The sequence below is a fragment of the Cololabis saira genome, chromosome 4 (genome assembly GCF_033807715.1).
Source record: "Cololabis saira isolate AMF1-May2022 chromosome 4, fColSai1.1, whole genome shotgun sequence".
NCBI classification, from domain to species: Eukaryota; Metazoa; Chordata; class Actinopteri; order Beloniformes; family Belonidae; genus Cololabis; species Cololabis saira.
Genome location: NC_084590.1, coordinates 29791535 through 29809504, shown reverse-complemented (window position 1 = coordinate 29809504; position 17970 = coordinate 29791535). Strand labels below are relative to the sequence as shown.

The window sequence follows — 17970 nt, the reverse complement described above, 5'->3', positions numbered from 1 at the left end:
GCCCAAGTTTAATGGACCCACTTTTTGCAATTTGCACGTATCTGGCAGTGCCGGATGTTACATAGCCGGTCAATCTAGAGTCATCAAATCTAGTTTCTAGCCATTTCTGGCCTCATTAATACAATCTAGTTGTGCCATGACACAACTTAATCATTCTACATTACTGCATAACATAAGGGCTTTGCCTCTAAATAATCATTTAAATGGTCATTCGCTGCCTTCATCCTATGTTTACTATTTTTGCAACAGCGGTAGCAGCACTTACAATATATTGTCCAAAGCTAAAAACAATTTCATCCATCGTCTTCAAGTGGAGATCTTCTTTTTCTTTGATTTGAAGAAAAGTCTCGCAGGACGAGGTACAATGAGATACAGAGATATGGAGCGAGAACTAGGAGAGTTACGCTCATAGTTTCGCTTTTGTTTTGCCAAAAAGTGTCATGGAAATCCACCTCGGGTCAACGTATGCTCCATTTTATAAAAAGGGACCTGAAATGGGTTCATAGTACCAGTCACTAGAGGGAAAAGAAAGTTTGGTCTGGTATTTTCTTAAACATTACAAAGATATCTTCTGTAATTCTACAACTTCACATCCTCTTTCATAATCGAAGAGATGAAAAAAATAAAAACACTGGAAAGTACCTATGTTTTTAACAGTGATTTCAGTTAGCCACTAAAAATGGTACAGCTAAACTTGTGTACATTTACAGTGATCTATCATTTCTAACGACTAAAGAAGACAGAGATGTTCAACAGATGTTATTTAAAAGCAATGCAACACAATAAAAATGTCACAATTTAAGAAATAGTTGTTATAATTACTGTAGCTTGTTAGGGTAGTGCTGTGTTTTCACTAAGTTAAATTTCCAACAATGAGAGATGTTAAAGCAAACAATTTGTCTTTTATACGCATAAGCAGAAAGCTTGATAACTGCAAGCAATTTAATACAAACGTTTGTTTAAAACATTGGTCAAATATTGGCAGCAGTGAAATAAAGTATTTGCATACATATGGACATCGGTGCACCTTTGGCATGGTGTGTTAGTTTGTCTTTGATTGCTTGGGTGCACTTGTGTGTGACAGGGGTTAAACTGTGTGCAAGAGAGGCTCTACAAAACATACATGACATCATTGGGGAGAGCGGGGCAGAATGCTCCCATCATTTGTGGAGTTAATGCATTCCAGCTGTGGAGCCTCAGACGCTGTAATCCCTCTTTTCCCAGCTGAACTGTTACTCTGTACAATGCTCGAGACTACAAACCAGCAATTTTACATTCCACGTTTGCACGAGGTTTGAGGCGAGTGTGCATGTTGCATATGCATGTAGGTTAAGTACTTAGGCAAAACACAAACATTAGCAGTGTTACTAATTTGAAATACTTCAGCCAAGTAGGCCACAATCTATTAAAACTCCTGCATACTGCTTTGTAAGCAGTTAGCTCTGCTGTAGTTGGGCTCCCTGCAGAGCTGGAGGCTGACTCATGGCAGCAGAATTTGATGTGGTGGTGGAGCTCCACTGAGTTTACTCGTGAAAACACTTTTCTGTTCCCATGGCAACCACAACAGGAAGGATGCTGTCACTCAAGAGGGCAGTGTCCTGAGCACACACTACAGTTTGGCTCTTGGCACTCACAGAGCAACGGGGACACGGGGCGTAACTCTTCAAGGCTATTTTATGCTGTATTCGCAAACCACATGTGTGCGCACACACAGATTCACACACACACACACACACACGCACACACACACACACACACACACACACACACACACACACACACACACACACACACACACACACACACACACACACACACACACACACACACACACACACACACACACACACACACACACACACACACACACACACACACACACACACACACACACACACACACACACACACACACACACACACACACACACACAGTCCTTCCCTCCACCTCACTGCAGAGAGAGAAAAAGTTCACCATCTGTACTGATGAAAGCTGAAATATTTCAACTACTGAATACAAATACATTACAGTCATTGGGATAACTCAGACTGAGAATTCAAACATGAGATAATAAGCAAACTATTTTTTCAAATGTATCTTAATCTTTCCATCTGATTCTCTGTGCTTCCGTTTCTTCATAACTTATCCAGGTGCTTTGTGCTAAATAGAAAAAATAAGCTCTCAGCAGATCAGAGTGATTTATTGATTTGCACTGACAGACTTATGTGATACTACGAATACTTCAACAACATCCCATCACAAGTCAGATGAAGAGTCTCTCCAAGTCTTTCTGATATGCTGTTCTGAGTAAAACCTCAGCATGCGGATGCATCTCCACCACAACACACCATATCACATAAACAGGAAGGTAGACTATAGGTGTACACCAAGTTGTTGTCGTTGATTCCTTTTATCTTTACCTGATGCATTTTGTGATAATTTTTTCAGGTAACTATATAAATCGGTGATGCTACTCTGCAGCTGACAGACAATGATACTTCAGAGTTGTACAAATTCAACTGCAGCAGATTTTTAAAGTTGGTCTTATATGTGTTGTTTTTGATTTTGTTTTAAAAAGATCTCCCTCTTGTGGAAATGCAAGAACGCTGTTATGCGTAATTATTTATCGAATTGATTATTTCAAATACAAGTAAGCATACAATACAGAGATTATACAATGGATCGGACAGCAGACAAAACAGGAAGACAGTGTGCACACTGAGGCGGTGTTTATGTAATTGTGAGCATAGCCCTTCCCTGGAGGAGGTAACAGAAAGAGCAGAGCCACAGCACACTGCCAATGCCATCTAGTGCTGAAGACTCAACACAGCAGCGTGTGTAAACAAGACAAGAAATGCCTCCATATATACCAGTCTCCTCTTCTCTGCACCGCTCATGCCTTCACTAACATTTTATGAATGACCTCTAGGAGGCGCTGTGTGCCAGAGATGCTATCTGGTCCTCTGGCAGCTGCATTGTTTAAGAAAGGAAGCTATTAAAATGTCTTTAACTAAGACTAAAGTCCCGAGGCAGGAGGGATGTTGGGGGAAGGGGCAAAAGAAGGGAGATAGGAGGGAATAAATGGGAGAGGGGCTGTAAGTGAGCAACAAATGCTGGGAAAAGAGGGCATTGTGAACATTTTCCATGTATACTCTTTACTCAGTTATTCTCTTTTGGCTGTGACGTTTATTCTGAACCCAAACAGTGGAGCATCAAACTGTGACTCAACTTGATTACTGTCCACTCATATCACCCTCAAAAAAAACTGTAGAAATATTTTCCACTTTTTTTATATATATGTAGATACACACCAATCTTACCTTATAGACATGACAAATGAACAGACCAACTTTAATATTATTGAAAATCTGGCTGCATTCCTGATGAAAGCCCTCTTAATGAAGGAATGAGAGCAAGGGTAATTTATCTGTGGCTATAAACTGCATTTACTGTATTTAATCAAAGTTTCAGAATGATTAATGTCTTTATAGATCATAAAATAAAGTTCCTGGGCCAAAATGCCTAAACACTGCAAAAGTTCCATTTTAAATTAGGTAATTCAAACATCCAGGAAGCATCAGCACTTCAATAAAAGCAGGAGGTGAGGTCTGCTGCTGATCTTGAAGATTCAGCTGTGTGCAAACATGATATCAAGGAGCAAAGCCATCTAGTGATCTTAACAAAGCAATTGTTGCGGCACAAAATGTAATACCCCTCCCAAACAATCTGGAATCCATCATTCTTTAATGGCAAAGATTTTTCACAAACGGGAAACATCCAAGGCTGTCAATACTCTCAGGACTGGACAAGCCAGCAACTTCACCCTATTGTGCAGACTATGGAATAAGAAAGATACATAATAATACATAAACAAATACTAATGATAATCAAATACAGCATCCAGACTCTCCAGGCCTTCATTAGCACATTAAATGTAGAAGTCCATGATCATGGAGACTGAACTAGTGGGGCTTGTTTGGAAGGACAGCCAAGTTTCTTCTCCCAAAGTGTAACATGGCACCATGACTTAGTTGTGCAAAGACTTATGTAAAGAAACCACAAAACATCTAGAACAATGCCTTTAGGGCAACTGAGACCAAAGCAGAGATGTTTAGCAATCATGTACAGCGCTTCATCAGGTGAAACCCAAACACAGCAAAGCAGCACAAGGCAGCTGTGGATGAGCGATGATTTGGGCTCGTTTAGCAGCCACGGGGACATGTGAGCCTTGCAGACACTGAACCAGCCAAAACTCCTCAACTAAAATGTGAGAAACTTTTAAGGTCAATCTTTTTTTTCTAAATTTTAAGGTCAATCTGAAAAATGAGTAAGCAAAGGCAGCTACTGAATCATGAGGTGTAGCACCTGGCTGAGTCCAGCAAGGTCAGTGATGTTTTTTAGTATTATTATCATCATTATTACACCCTGATATACCAAACCATAGAAATGAAAGACTTTCTACTTTCTTTTTCACATCAATGTGCACGTCACGTTGCCTGTTTTGTTTTTTGACATTCAGAAACATACATTCAAAGGGAAAAACAAACAAACAGACAAACCAACTCTGACTTCAGACGCAGAAAAAAGCAGACCATTATTAAGCAGTGATGCAGTAAGAGCAGTAGAGACACACAGCTACTGTCACAGGACTGGTGCCTCATTATTCACTCCCCCACGTGGCATCTCTCCACATCTCCCTGCTGCTCTCCTTCCCTCCCTCCTTCTCTCTCTCTCTCCCTCCTGTCCTGTCTCAGCATAAATAGCTGAGGTCACCAGTTTCAGATGCACTCTGCAATAAACAGCTGATGAGGAAAAAAAGAATCTGCAAACAGTTAAATGAATGGATTAAAAAATAAAAATTATTTATTTAGTTCATTTACAGACCCTTACTTGTAAAACGGACACATGTGAAGCATCAACTCAAGAATAAATTAAAAGGGACATAAAAAACAATAAAACAGCTGTTTCTTGTTTGTGATTTTCCACCCCATGTTTGTGACTCAGAAAGAAGCTTATGCCAGTATTAATGTGTCCATCAAAACTTGATCTAAAGAGTACTACAGAAACCCATATGACTCCTGTTTCTTACTCAGACATTGTGTCTTCGTTGTCGTGGCACTGCTGTTGCGTCTCTCGTTTCCTGTTTCCAGGTAAAAGCCCGTCCAACGCACATGAAAAATCACAGACTTCTTCTAAGTAACGAATACTCAACATCTCACTCAACCTTCACAGCACACCTGGGCCCCCCCGACACCATGAAACTGTGACGATTCCTCACTCAATTATTCTTAATGGTTTCTGTATCCTGCAACTCTGTTAGCTTGAATAATGTGTCCTTCGTGTGAACTTGGCACATTCATCTTAAATCAGGCCTGCAAACTGATCTGCAGCATTAAGCTACTTCATTTATGAACAGTTTGAACAATGGCATCAACCGATTATAACCCTGGGAAAACTTAATCCCAGCCCCGAAACCTACACCATCACTGTAATATTAAAAACAACAAAAATGTAAAAAGCCAACCGAATGCTACTTTGCAATAAACAATTCAGTCATAACACCTACACAAAGCCTACATGTAACCTCTGAGTAACCTCCAGACCCGTGCTAACAATCCACCAGACACCCACTCAGCAGTGCTCCCTCTCCCTGAGGTCCTTAGTTTGAGGACGCAGCTGCTCTGAAGACTTTTCCTCATGCTTACTACACGTATTATCCCCCTTTACCTTTCCCCCCTTTCCCACCCTCTATCTCACATTCTCAAAATCTCTCCTCCATTCCTCCTTGATACTTTTTTTTTTCTTATTTCTTTTGCAGATCCCCTTTCAACTCTTTGGCTGACATTTAAGGCACGCAAAATTGATGTACCCACAGCAAGATGCAGTGAGCTAATACAGATGTGCAAAAGCCCTGTAAATAAAAGTAATAGGACAGAAATACCACAGAGTCCTGCTGTCTAACTTAACCCTATAATGCCGGATGCATCGTATTTAATACATGAATGGCTGAGACCTCTGAAACACCCCTATGGTAAAAAAAAAGTACCAAAAAATGTTTGTAAAAAACAAAACTTTTTTTTTTTTAAAGTGTTTTTCATTTCAATATATAATAAACATTTCAAATTCAAAGAAAACAGTTGTTTTTTTTCAGTGTTATTCCATATGTCACGCATTAAAGGGGTAATTACAGAAAGGCGTCCACACCTTTGCAACCGTCCGTTACTGAGTTTTACGGGTCTGGGCCATGTTTCCTGTGGGACACATGTCAAGGTGACACTTCTTTGTGTTAGTCAGCAGGAGTAGGAATGAACGCAGTCTTCGAATCGCATCGATCTTTACGTGTGACATGAAGCAACACAGATGGCAGATATATGGCAGACCGCATTGACCAAACATCCTCAGGAGTCGTTATAACTCAGAAAAATGCAAGTTAAATGTGTTCCAACATAACCAATTAGAATGAATAATTAAGATAATATATCTTTATTCTTCCTGCCTGAATTAGGGAACCAGATTATATTCACCACTACGTGGCAGCTTTCGAGGTATCAATGCACTATGGTCTAGGTTTACTTCATAGATCCCTCTTGCTCTGAAGTTGTCTTAAGTGTGCTGGAATACGGCATACCAACCCTCGGGATCATGTTTTTAATGCTCTTACCATAGAAATTGACTGAGTCTTGACTATAACCATGCTCCACATAACCAAATGTTTGCAAATTTAAAGAAAAACAAACAACACACATATACACACAAATGTTAAATAAAGTCAATCTTTATCATCAGTACAGCAGCCCACGGTCCTTCACTCCATAAAATGAACACAGCTTAATGTATAGAGATATTGTTTACTTCAATAGATGGGAAAATTAAGGGTTCAGATTTTGCAGGGAACCAGATTTTGGCACAACACGACTTGTTAACAAGCAGATGTTTCACCCGGCCACTGCCAAACTTTTCATGCGCTTTAGGGGATTTGTAACTTTTAAACTCACACAAAACACATCCATTTAGTCCAAGAAGTTCACAGTGTGCAGGAGTCTGAGTGGATGAAGTACATTAGGGTCAGTAATCCAGTCCAATATGATTTACAGTAATATGATTTGACCGTCCCATCCTTTGGCATCACAATTCAATTTCTTGTCATTATGTTCGATGTCTCTCTCTCTCCTTTTCCATCTTCACCTCTTTCCTTCTCCCACGGATCTGACCCTTTGAGACTACATTTTAGACAAATGAAAAGCCAATAAGGTAACAACAGTAGCAAGAAAGTATAAGCAATGGAAGAGAGTTCATCGTAAGGTGGTGTTCCCAACATGGAAAAAGACGCAATATACCTTACGTGAAAGTGTGTTCAATACTGGCCTAAACGCAGTTGTGAAAAAAGGTGCTAACAAACCTGCAAGGACATCTAAAACACAGTGTCCCAGTGAAAAAATTGGCAGGCCTCTATACAGTATATTCACTTCATATTGTGTTTCACTTCAGTTTTATACGGTAAAAGACTAGAAAAAGTGATCTCCAGAGAGCTTAGATTTGGAGATCACCTTAATGTTGAGTTAAGTGGCTGCTGAAGCCACATACTTACCCAAGAATTTTACTCATCTGGTCATTTAATTCAAAAATGTGTTTTCCAAAAGGTGGATTCATACTTTTAAGACATAATGCTGCTGGCTCACTGGTTCTGGTTATATATAATTGGCTTTTGCTATGCTTGCAAGTCTTGCAAGTCTGGCACCAGGAAGTGTTGATCACACCACTGCATTGGCAAAAAGGGTGGAGATTTATTAAAATGTAGAGCAGTGCATAAATATTAGTTCTATTTATGATACAGGGTAAATTCAGGCTGCAGAACCATGTATTTCCTAAGACCACTCTTTCTTTTTTGTTTGTTTGTTTTATTGCATGTGCGCAAGCAAAACACAAAACGGTAATAAAACTAAAGTACCAACACAGTTTCTAAAAAACAGTAAGGACAACTTAAGGTTTAAATAAAAAACAAACAAACAAAAAAACAAAGAGCAGCTGAAAATGGTCACTGGTCATTCAATTAGAAGACTAAGGCCCTGTCCCAATACTACCACTACCCCTAGTTTTCAGTCCTACCCCTAAATTTTACGCATTCCCGTGAGGGTAGTGGTGTCCCAATTCCTCTTTGCATCTGGGGCTAGTGGGGATATCGAGGGGTAGTGTGTATGAATCTACCCCTTCAGAGCAAGGGATTTCAGATGCTGACTCACTGACCGAGGGCTAGAGAAATTTCCCTGAATGCTTTACGTCATCATTTGCAGACTGAATCAAACAAAAAAACATGTCGGACATTACTAATTTCTAGTGAATAAAATCAATATTTTGAGTTAGCTTCTGCATAAAAATGCGTTTTGATTACATTTCTAGCGAGAAATATATATTTTACTTTCATAATATTCACTCAGTGAATGTACATAATCACTCGCTTGGTCGTTGTTGCGTTGTATCTTCAGATCTCGCCAGAATAAAGGCTGATTTATGGTTCCGCATTACACCAACGCAGAGTCTACGGCGTAGGTAACGCGGCGACGCACGCCGTACGGTGCGCGCCGTACGGTGCACGTCGTACGGTGCATGTCGCCGCGTACCCTACACCGTAGGCTCTGCGTCGATTTAACGCAGAACCATAAATCGCCGGCAGCTCTTCTCATCTCCGAAAACATCGGAGCAAATTTCTTAACAGGCGTTATTTGGATAAACTGAGCCCAGGTTGGGGATCTTAACGGTTACTTTTAAGCCTGAAAAAATATTAAAACTTAATAAAGTGGCATATTAACAGCGCTACAGCGGAAATTAAAACAGCTTTTAGCTCTCGGCTTCCTGATATGGTGCGATGTATGTGCAAACGTAACTACGCAGTGACGTAGCAAGTGGTGTCCCAATCCCTAGGGAAGATTACAAGGGCCCTACACCTTGTGGCTTCATTTTTAGGGCTAGTGGTAGTGAGTGAGGGCTAGTGGTAGAAAGTAGGGATGTATTGGGATTGGCCCTTACACTTGTGCCACTATCTGCTCCCATCGTTTCTTTCCACTTTATCTGGTGAAGAAATAAAAAAGCTTCTGTTTTTGCTCTGGTTGACTTTCTGACAAAATGGCCATGTGGACTCCCAAATGGCAAAATGGGATTATTAGTGAGCCCTTGGGACTGATCAAAGCTTCCACACAAGAGTTAGACAGCACAGCAAATACAGACAAAACGCTTCTAGGAGGAAACTATGCAACCATACAAGTAAAGCATGCCTTTGTCTTTACATCCCATTAAACTGTTTATGTGCTCCGTTTGTCTCACCTTGTCCAGTGAGTACCGCTAATAAGGGAGAGTTTGGACCTTGTATCACTGTGGGTGTGAGAGGAGAGCAGAGCAGGGGGGTCGGACGGCTGTGGCAGCAGCACATTCAGGCCTCCTACTCTGGAATGCAATATGAAGGAGAAAGACAAGACTGCAATTCACTTGCAGAGTCACTGAGCTATTCTTAGTCTAGTATGAGAAGTGGACCCCCACCACTGCTACACTAGGACTGTGAAAAGAGTGTGAGTGGACAAGTGGACTGTGGAAGGTACAGAGCAGGATGGAGAGGCTGGATGAAGAGCTTTAGAGGAGAGTTCATCTTCGATAACGCAAAGCCTGCTCAGGAATTTTTCTAGAAAGAGCATTACGCCTCGATCTGAAGTCTCATACTAAGAATCGGACTCGTACAGGACCTCTCTCTCTGTTTCATCACTTTGGATGTGACCTCTCACAAACACTATCATACACTCTGTATATTCAGTTTTACTACAAAAGGAAATATACATGTCTCTCTTTCACAACAAGTGACAATTAGACACAAAGATAAAAAGGGGGGGAAAAGGTCCTGTGCTCACTCAGGCCCCACACCCCTGAGATCACTGTGCAGTGCACCGAGCACTGCTCAAACAGTGGGGGGATTCAGTAGGACACAGTGTCAATGGTGACAGTGACAGGCTCAGATTTTTTTCCCTCTGCTTTTATTTCTCTGTCCCCTCTGAATGAGTCATTGAGAATATTGGGACCTCCAAACACCAAGGCCTGGCAGTGCAAGTCCCTTCTGCTATTGGGCCAGCATAGCCACAGATGCCATCAGATTGGTACACCCAGGAGGTTGAGTAATCCCCCGCCCCCAAGATCCTAAAAGCAGTTTTTTTTGTTTTGTTTTGTTTTGTTTGTGTTTATTTTGTTTTTGTTTTATTTTTATTTTATTTTTTTTGTTTTTTTTAGGGGGGGGGGGGGGCTGGATTTAACTAAGCAAAAAGATAAGTGTCTCCCTTTGAAAAAGTAAAACAGCGATTGAAATGCTTGTCTTGCATGTCAGTTAACTCTAACATGATGATCCAGTGAACAGCTTCTCACTATTTAAACAACCATGTTGGATGTAAAGACAAATCACATGTTTGTGAAAAAAATGTGTCAAAAAGGGTCAAATTTCTGGATATCTCCAGCAAACAAAATGAATAAGGAGGCCATGAAAATGCCAAAATTAGGAAAGCACCTGTCCTATACTGGTATTGGAACCTGGAAAGATAATGGTGAACTATCATCTTTTAAGAAGAAATTTGTTTGCACAATTATCTTGAACGATCATGTTCAGACTATTTAAATATTTGCTACAATCTAACCAAAGGAAGTGAAAAGTAGAACTTACAGCGGTGTTCGACGATTTGTGAAACAAAAAAAAAGTGTGAGCCTTAACAGCTGTTGAGCCTCAAGAAACCCACTAATCATTGAGGCTAATGGGTGGGGAGAAAAAGTGCATCAGAGAATTAAGAGCAGCAGATGAAGAGATGTACCCTATGCCTAGTCCTAGTGTCCAACTTCCAAACCTATGGGGGCAATATTATGGTCTGGTGTTGCCTCAATTAGTCAGATGCTGGTTCAATGCTATGTCCCAAAAAATATGAGAACAGATGTCTACTAGAAATATACTGCAGTATATTACATTTATTCTTTCCTGTTAGCATGGACCTCTTCCAAAATGACAATGTCAGATTTCGATTGTGAAACAGCAGTTCAGGGAAAAGAAATATCTTTCTCAGACATGGATTATCCGCTGCCAAGTCTAGACCTAAACTCCACTGAGAAAATTCAGGGTCTGCTGGAGGAGACGTAACACAGCAGTCCGACTCTCCCATCTTCATAAGACCTTGATGAAAAATGAATTCCTTTCTGTGTGGAAATAAACGTTATGACATTGCCTAAGCTTATAAAAACAATTTCACGTCAAAAGTTTGACGTAACCAAAGCTGAAAGTGGTCCAGCAAACTGCTTGTGTGTGACTCTTAACTACTTGCACTGTAGTATAAATGCTTATATGAACCTATGATGGTGAAAGGACATTTTCCACAAGGAAGGACACATAGAAGAGATGTGGTGAAAGGAAGAGGAGAATAAGTACATGTCACCCTGCTCTAAAGTGATATAAGCATACATGACAAATGCGCCGCAAAAGACGTGCGCTGCTCAGAAATACCGTGCTGAGATGTTCACAGCAACAGATTCCACAATGTCAGAGAGAGATAAAGCAACCATGACATCCTGTTTCATGTTGCCGGAGTATGCACAAGCGTAGTCTACAACGTTAGACCTTGTGCAATTTCTGACAATGTGGTTTGACACCATGACTAAGTGAGATATGATAGAGATGCAAACTGAGAGGTGGGGTGCGCTCAAAGTGAGGTGCCGCTCGCGCTTTATTTGCAGTCCTGCAGCCTGGAACCCTCCCAACCCCCCACACCCGACTTGACAATAGAAATCTAATTATTCTGGGGAGTATTGGCTGGAAAAGGTTGCCTGCATGTAACACTATAGGTCTTGGGGTGTCAAGAAAAAAAATATATATATATTGTGTAGTCAGAGTCACAATGTATAGGATTAAGAGGGTATAGAAATGGATGGATATAGTCAGAGTCTGGATCTGTCAGTCAAGGAATAGGCAAAGATTTGAAGCTGTAACCATAACAAGAGCATTCTGAGCATGGCCAACATACTAGGCTGCTTTCTGTCAACATTATATATCCTAATCTGAATTTGCCTTATTAAACTCCTCAACAATAACAGCCATTAACTAGATGCATCTTCTTTTGTTAACAGTTTTTGAAGATGGTTATCTCCATCTCCACATTAGCAAGCCCTTATTAAATAGTGTACAAGATCTGCTTTGTGAAACACAAAGGCCGTAGGTGCATTTCAGCTCTTTTTGTTTGAGGAATCAAATTTTAATGTATTAAAACGCTAATGGTCTGAAAAGGCACATCCTGATAATTATTCTGCAAACACCTGATGTATTTGGTCTTTTCTTGGCAGAATCAACAGCTAACAGCTCCTCTCGAGGTCTGTCTTCGTGAGAGAGTAACTTTTCCTCACACAGCCTTGTGTTTACAGCTGTGAAATGAAACTACATTGTGATTTCCAAAACCCTAAACAATATAATCAGTAAAAACTGTATGGAGGAGCAATGAAGTGCTGTCTCTGTTTATCAGCAAAGTATCTTCATGTTAGAATCTGTGGAAACTGAGACAAAAAGTAAAAGCATTTATTTACTGTCCTGAAACCAGCATTTTTTAGAAATGGAACTGGTTTTTACAGTAGTATGAATGCTCATAAACACACCAAAACAAATACTGCAAGGAAAGAATAACTGAATACGAATGCATATCAACCACAAAATGTGTTTATGTGACAAGTTATCTGAAGTAGAATTTCTCTGGAAGGGAAGACAGAGAAACTGAATCTTTCTTTTGCTTATCTCACTCATATTCCCCTAATTTTCACATTGGGTTTCCCCCTTCACAGTCTAGCTCTCTACAATTATAGAGACTGGTGACGTATACTCCAATCACAGGCGATCTCCGCCTCTGCCTGACACAGCAGGATCTGCACAGCTCTGCCTCAGAGTAAACATCTAGTCTAATTCAGAAGTGCCGTCCTTTTAATGACACCTTAACACAAGCGAAACAAAAGAAAAATGGTCAAATTAAGCACCAAATGGGATCAAATATAGGGTAGGTCTTCAGAAAGCTGTTTTAGGGGACAAGTCACAGATACAAATTAAAGAATAAGTCTCACATCGTGGGCCTCCACACAAATAAATATATGAGATACCTTTGGAAATCATGGAGGGAGGAATGTGGGAGTGGTGATATACGAGATGAAGTGTGATAAACTGCAGAGGAAAAAAGATATATGAAGAGTGATGGGAGTGTTTCCTGTTAGAATTCCATCCTAATTGACCTTTCATTGTTACCGTGGTAACAGAACCAAGGCAGTAGGAGAGTAATTACTGGTAATCTAGCCAGTTTCTTTCCTCTGAGATAATTGATTTGCAGGATTATCAGATGGACAAACAGACGTGAGACAAACGTATTAGCTGGTACTGCATGCAGCTAGTAGCTAATTAACGTATCAATGACAACTCTCTCTTATGACACTGCAGTCATACGACTGACACAGATCTGAAACGGTTACAAATATGCACATAGTACTTTTTTGGAGCTTTAATGGTTGGTTGTTCATTAGGCACCAAAGTACAACAGGGGCACATGTACACACACACACACAGCTATGCATGCTCACTACACAGATCAGTCAGCGGTCACACACGATGCACCCCAGGATGTCGTCACGATGCATCACGAAGAGATACCAGAGTCAAACTGACAGCATGTCCTTCTATGACCCCAGAAAGCTACATCACATCCAAGCACGGTGCCCACCAAGAGTGCCCCCCACCACCACAACAGACACTGTGAGTGAGAAAGCGTACAATTTTCATTAAAGACTGTAAGACTAGAACTGAGAACCAATAAGACTAATATGCGACCAGACTCGAAGCAAGCGCTGCCATAAGGACACAGATGGTGCCATCCCCAACGAGTGGCATTATCTGCCAAAGCAAAAACATGACCATGGTGATGTACCATCCAGAACCGGAAACTATGTTGATAGGCCTGAGCATGCATATGGCCTAAAGACCGAGGGTGACTGCATACAAGCAACCCCTTGCTACTGGGCAAACTAACTGAGCTGCATCTGTGCCAGGGTGGGCATGTTGGCCCCAATCTCTGGCCGCGCGGTTGGTGTGGCTGCCATCATCGAGACATGGCATGACATGTGGCTCATCCCAGCAGGCAGCCAGAGTCATAACAAGAATGACACTTGTGTCTATGCTGCTATGCTGCTATGCTGCTCACTTCCACTGACAGTCAGAATGAACACTCTCCAACAGTCCAAGATACAGAGGGGTTTGTTGTTAATGTAGCCGGGCTGCTACCGTCTCTGCGTAACATGTATTAAATATTGCAATACCGACATATGTAATACAAAATCTATGTTCGGATCTGTCTTGCATTTGTCACTCTGTTTTTATAATGTATTCATGATTATTTAGTGTAAAGCAGCTTGCTGTCAGAATCCAGAATCCAGAAAAGATGTAATGGGAGATCCAGTGCTCACTGAAGCAAGCCATTTTTTTTCTTAACCAAAGCTCACCCACCATTACAAGCCTTCACTCTGTATCTATCTACTCTTCCATGCTCCCTGCATATTTAAGGATGGGTGGCCTGACCACTCAGAGAAATGATTGCTTTCACAGAGCTGCTCATCAGAGGAAAAATGTGGCATGCACAAGAAGGCTTTGCAAGGTATCATGTATGCTACAGAAACACACACACACACACACACACACACACACACACACACACACACACACACACACACACACACACACACACTACAGAAATAGGTCTAACCTTAAGTTGGGATCCATGCAAAGCACTGAGACAATAATGAAAAAGATGTCACATACAGCTCAGACACAGATGACAGTCTACCATAAAGAGAAGGGGAGGTAAAGTCGGTGGAGAGTGAGTGACATTAAGTAAATGAATAAAACAGTGGCTATGAAAAAAAAGAGACCAGGGTCTGTGAGAGGGAGAGTTAACGCTTCAGCGACTGTTATGCCATAGGGCCCGTTTCTGCTGACCTGCTTTCTTTCACCAACAAAGACTGTGAATTAACACACAATAACATCCACATCATGTATGGACATTTACAAACCCACTTAACTTTAGCATGTGCCCACAAAAAACCCTCCTCAAACGTCCATCTTTCTCAAAATATCTCTGCATATCTCTATACACATATATGAACTAAAAGTTGCTCCTTTTCATTTTTTATAAACATGACTTTTTCCATGACACAGAAAAGAACTGAGACCAAACAATCATTCACATCCGTCACAAAAAAACAGGGTTTTTTGCACAGGTTGTGGTTGTTTTTTTAGAATATTAGTCAAGGTTTCAATTTCTCTTTTAGGAAAAAAACACCTACTCTTTCTTTCTAAAAGAACTGCTATGTGATTCAGTAAATTCTAAACAACAGCTGACAATTTAAACTGATATTCCCTTTAATAATGTGCCACGCTGTGCAGAAATGGGCAGGGTTTACTAGATTTCTGGAATAAAGGGGTTAACAGTAAAAAAGAAAAGAAGAGAAGAAAAAAAGCCCAAAGTGAGTTGTATGAAAATCTTCGATGGAATTATGTAAAAAAAAAAAAAAAAAAAGGACTTTTGTTTTTGTAGTGATCCACAGTTGTTGCCACAACTCATGGAAACATATAATAAGTTGTGGTGTTAAGTAGTATTAAGTCAGTACCACAAAAGACACAGCATGAGAAGAACAAAGTCAAATTGAAATGGCATACAGAGCCAAAAAAACAAAACAAAAAATTCACACAGTTGCTGTGAGGCAACAAGTGTATTAAAATTTCCATCTCCTGAATTACTTCACAGGAGTCATTAAAGCACTGACCTTTAATGGCTTAATGAAATGCACTTTCCAGTTTAGAGCATTTGAACATATTTTATAGCTTTTACATAGATGCTGACACAATAAGTCCTCAAAAATAATAAAATTGTTATTTTTATTTCTTAATATATCTATCAAAATCTGTTACTTAGAAAAGACTGATGCTGTCAAGTAAGTGACATGTTTTACAACACAATTTCACTTCTATTCTAAAATAACTGGCAGTAGCCTTCCTTTGCCTGAAAACCAAATACTATCATCTATCTGCTCACAGAAAAAAAATGTAATTTTTACAGGGACAAGTGGGATTCACTGAATAAGCCCTTTATTCCTACAGTTATTTAAATCCTGTCATCTGGCTTGCAATATTACAATATCTCTTTATTCCAACCATTCATCACTGTACTCTCACTATAATACCTCTGTCCCACTGACACACTAACACCAAAGTGAAGAGGATATGGAGGAGGACCAAAAAAGCTGATTGGAGTGATCCATTTCCACGCTATTCTCCAATGAATGGCCAGACACAAGCGTGCACACGCGCGAGCTAAAGGTAGATGATTTGTCTCAGTGCCAGATACATCAAAAGAACATTATCAAAATACAAAATCCTCTCCCTCCTCTGTGTCTGAGCATGTCCTCGTGAGCCACAGTGTTTCATTCCCCCCTGGACTGCCCCTCCTTCCAGTCTTATCTGTCAATCAGAGCCCCTTATTACATGGCGTGACACACCCACTGGAGCAAATCTTTCAAATCTCACAATATCATATGATGAGTGATAATGTAATTGGACGGAAATCAAGCGCAGGGATCGTATTCATTTCTGTCTTTTGATATTTTACGATTTTCTCTTATTTCCCAGCGTTTTGTGCACCAATAAGCAGATGTAAACCGCTATTCCCCCCCCAGTCCTACTACCAAGACTCTAATTGACTGCATTTCTGTCACTTATCCGGACACGTTGAAAGGAAACTCCAACCCACAGAAGGCTATTACAGGCTCCAAGTCTTTAAAGCCACGGTTCTTGTCAAAATAAGCGGATTACCAATACAAAAATGGGATTAAATGCGTTGATTTCAGCAAAGAGATGTATTAATTTTAGATGTATTGAATTGTTCCCACTGCAGAATCAATACAGCTGAACACCACTGCTGCACCACTGCACAGAGAGATGCAACATGAATGTCAATGCCGGGTTTGCTACAAATACGATGCAGCGGTGCAGGCTGGTGCAGATGAGCCCGAATTTAATTCAATCTCATCTGACCCCATAAAGGATTCAGGTCTTGGGATATAAAAGCGCAGTGCTGCAAAGAAGAAAAAGAAAAAGCTCCAGCTGACAGGTTCTGAGGGTTTTTTTTTTTTTTTTTTGCTCCTGACATTTTTTTTTTATTTATTTTTTTTTTTTTACAATTCACACAGGTCCACTCACCGTCACTGCGGAGTGTCTGACTGCGTTGCACGCCGTCTGCCGTATCTCCGCCGCGGTCCCCGGTTTCAGCAGGTTCTTGGTGAATCTCCGGGTCGATTCGGCTGCCATCTCCTCATCTGAGCGGCTCCTGGGCGCAGTTCAGCCAAGTATAATCACTGCAACGCTGAGTCCCCAGCCCTGGCTCCAAACATGAGCCTTCCCCAAGCTCTGTTTACACACGTAGTCTGCACACACGCTCCTCAGACACGACGGGCTCACACGCGCAGACCGCCGTGCTTCGAGTTAAGCCTGGTTTATGGTTCCGCGTTAAATCAACGCAGAGCCTACGCCGAGGGGTACGGCGTACCCTACGGCGTAGGTTTCTGCGTTGATTTAACGCGGAACCATAAATCAGCCTTTACGTCAAGTTTGCTGGAATCTGAGCTGCTACGTACGGCCGACACTTTCAAATTAAGATACAATTTGGCGAACCAGCAAGACACAGACCGTTCATACAGACGTGTGTACTTTTATTTTGAAGGGTGAACATAAATTCCAGTGGTGCTGTTTAACATTTTCGGTGTTATACAAAGCACGTCGTTGCCAGTGTTACAATTATGATTTTCATAGTCTCAACATAGACTATTTTTTGTAATTTAACGCCATTATAACCGAAATGATTTATTACGGGCTCTACATTTATTCGA

The 17970-nt window shown here is 40.8% G+C and overlaps 1 protein-coding gene across 1 annotated transcript in view; it reads right to left on the bottom strand.

Annotated features, from left to right (window-relative positions):
• The window catches only part of dock10 (dedicator of cytokinesis 10), a 73075-nt gene extending 55564 nt beyond the window's left edge, over positions 1–17511 (bottom strand). Inside the window, exon 1 of the mRNA XM_061719363.1 lies at positions 17285–17511. Within this exon, the coding sequence (XP_061575347.1) occupies positions 17285–17392 (108 nt within the window). The 5' untranslated portion in view covers positions 17393–17511. The remainder of the gene's footprint in view (positions 1–17284) is intronic.
• Positions 17512–17970: the final 459 nt, after the last annotated feature.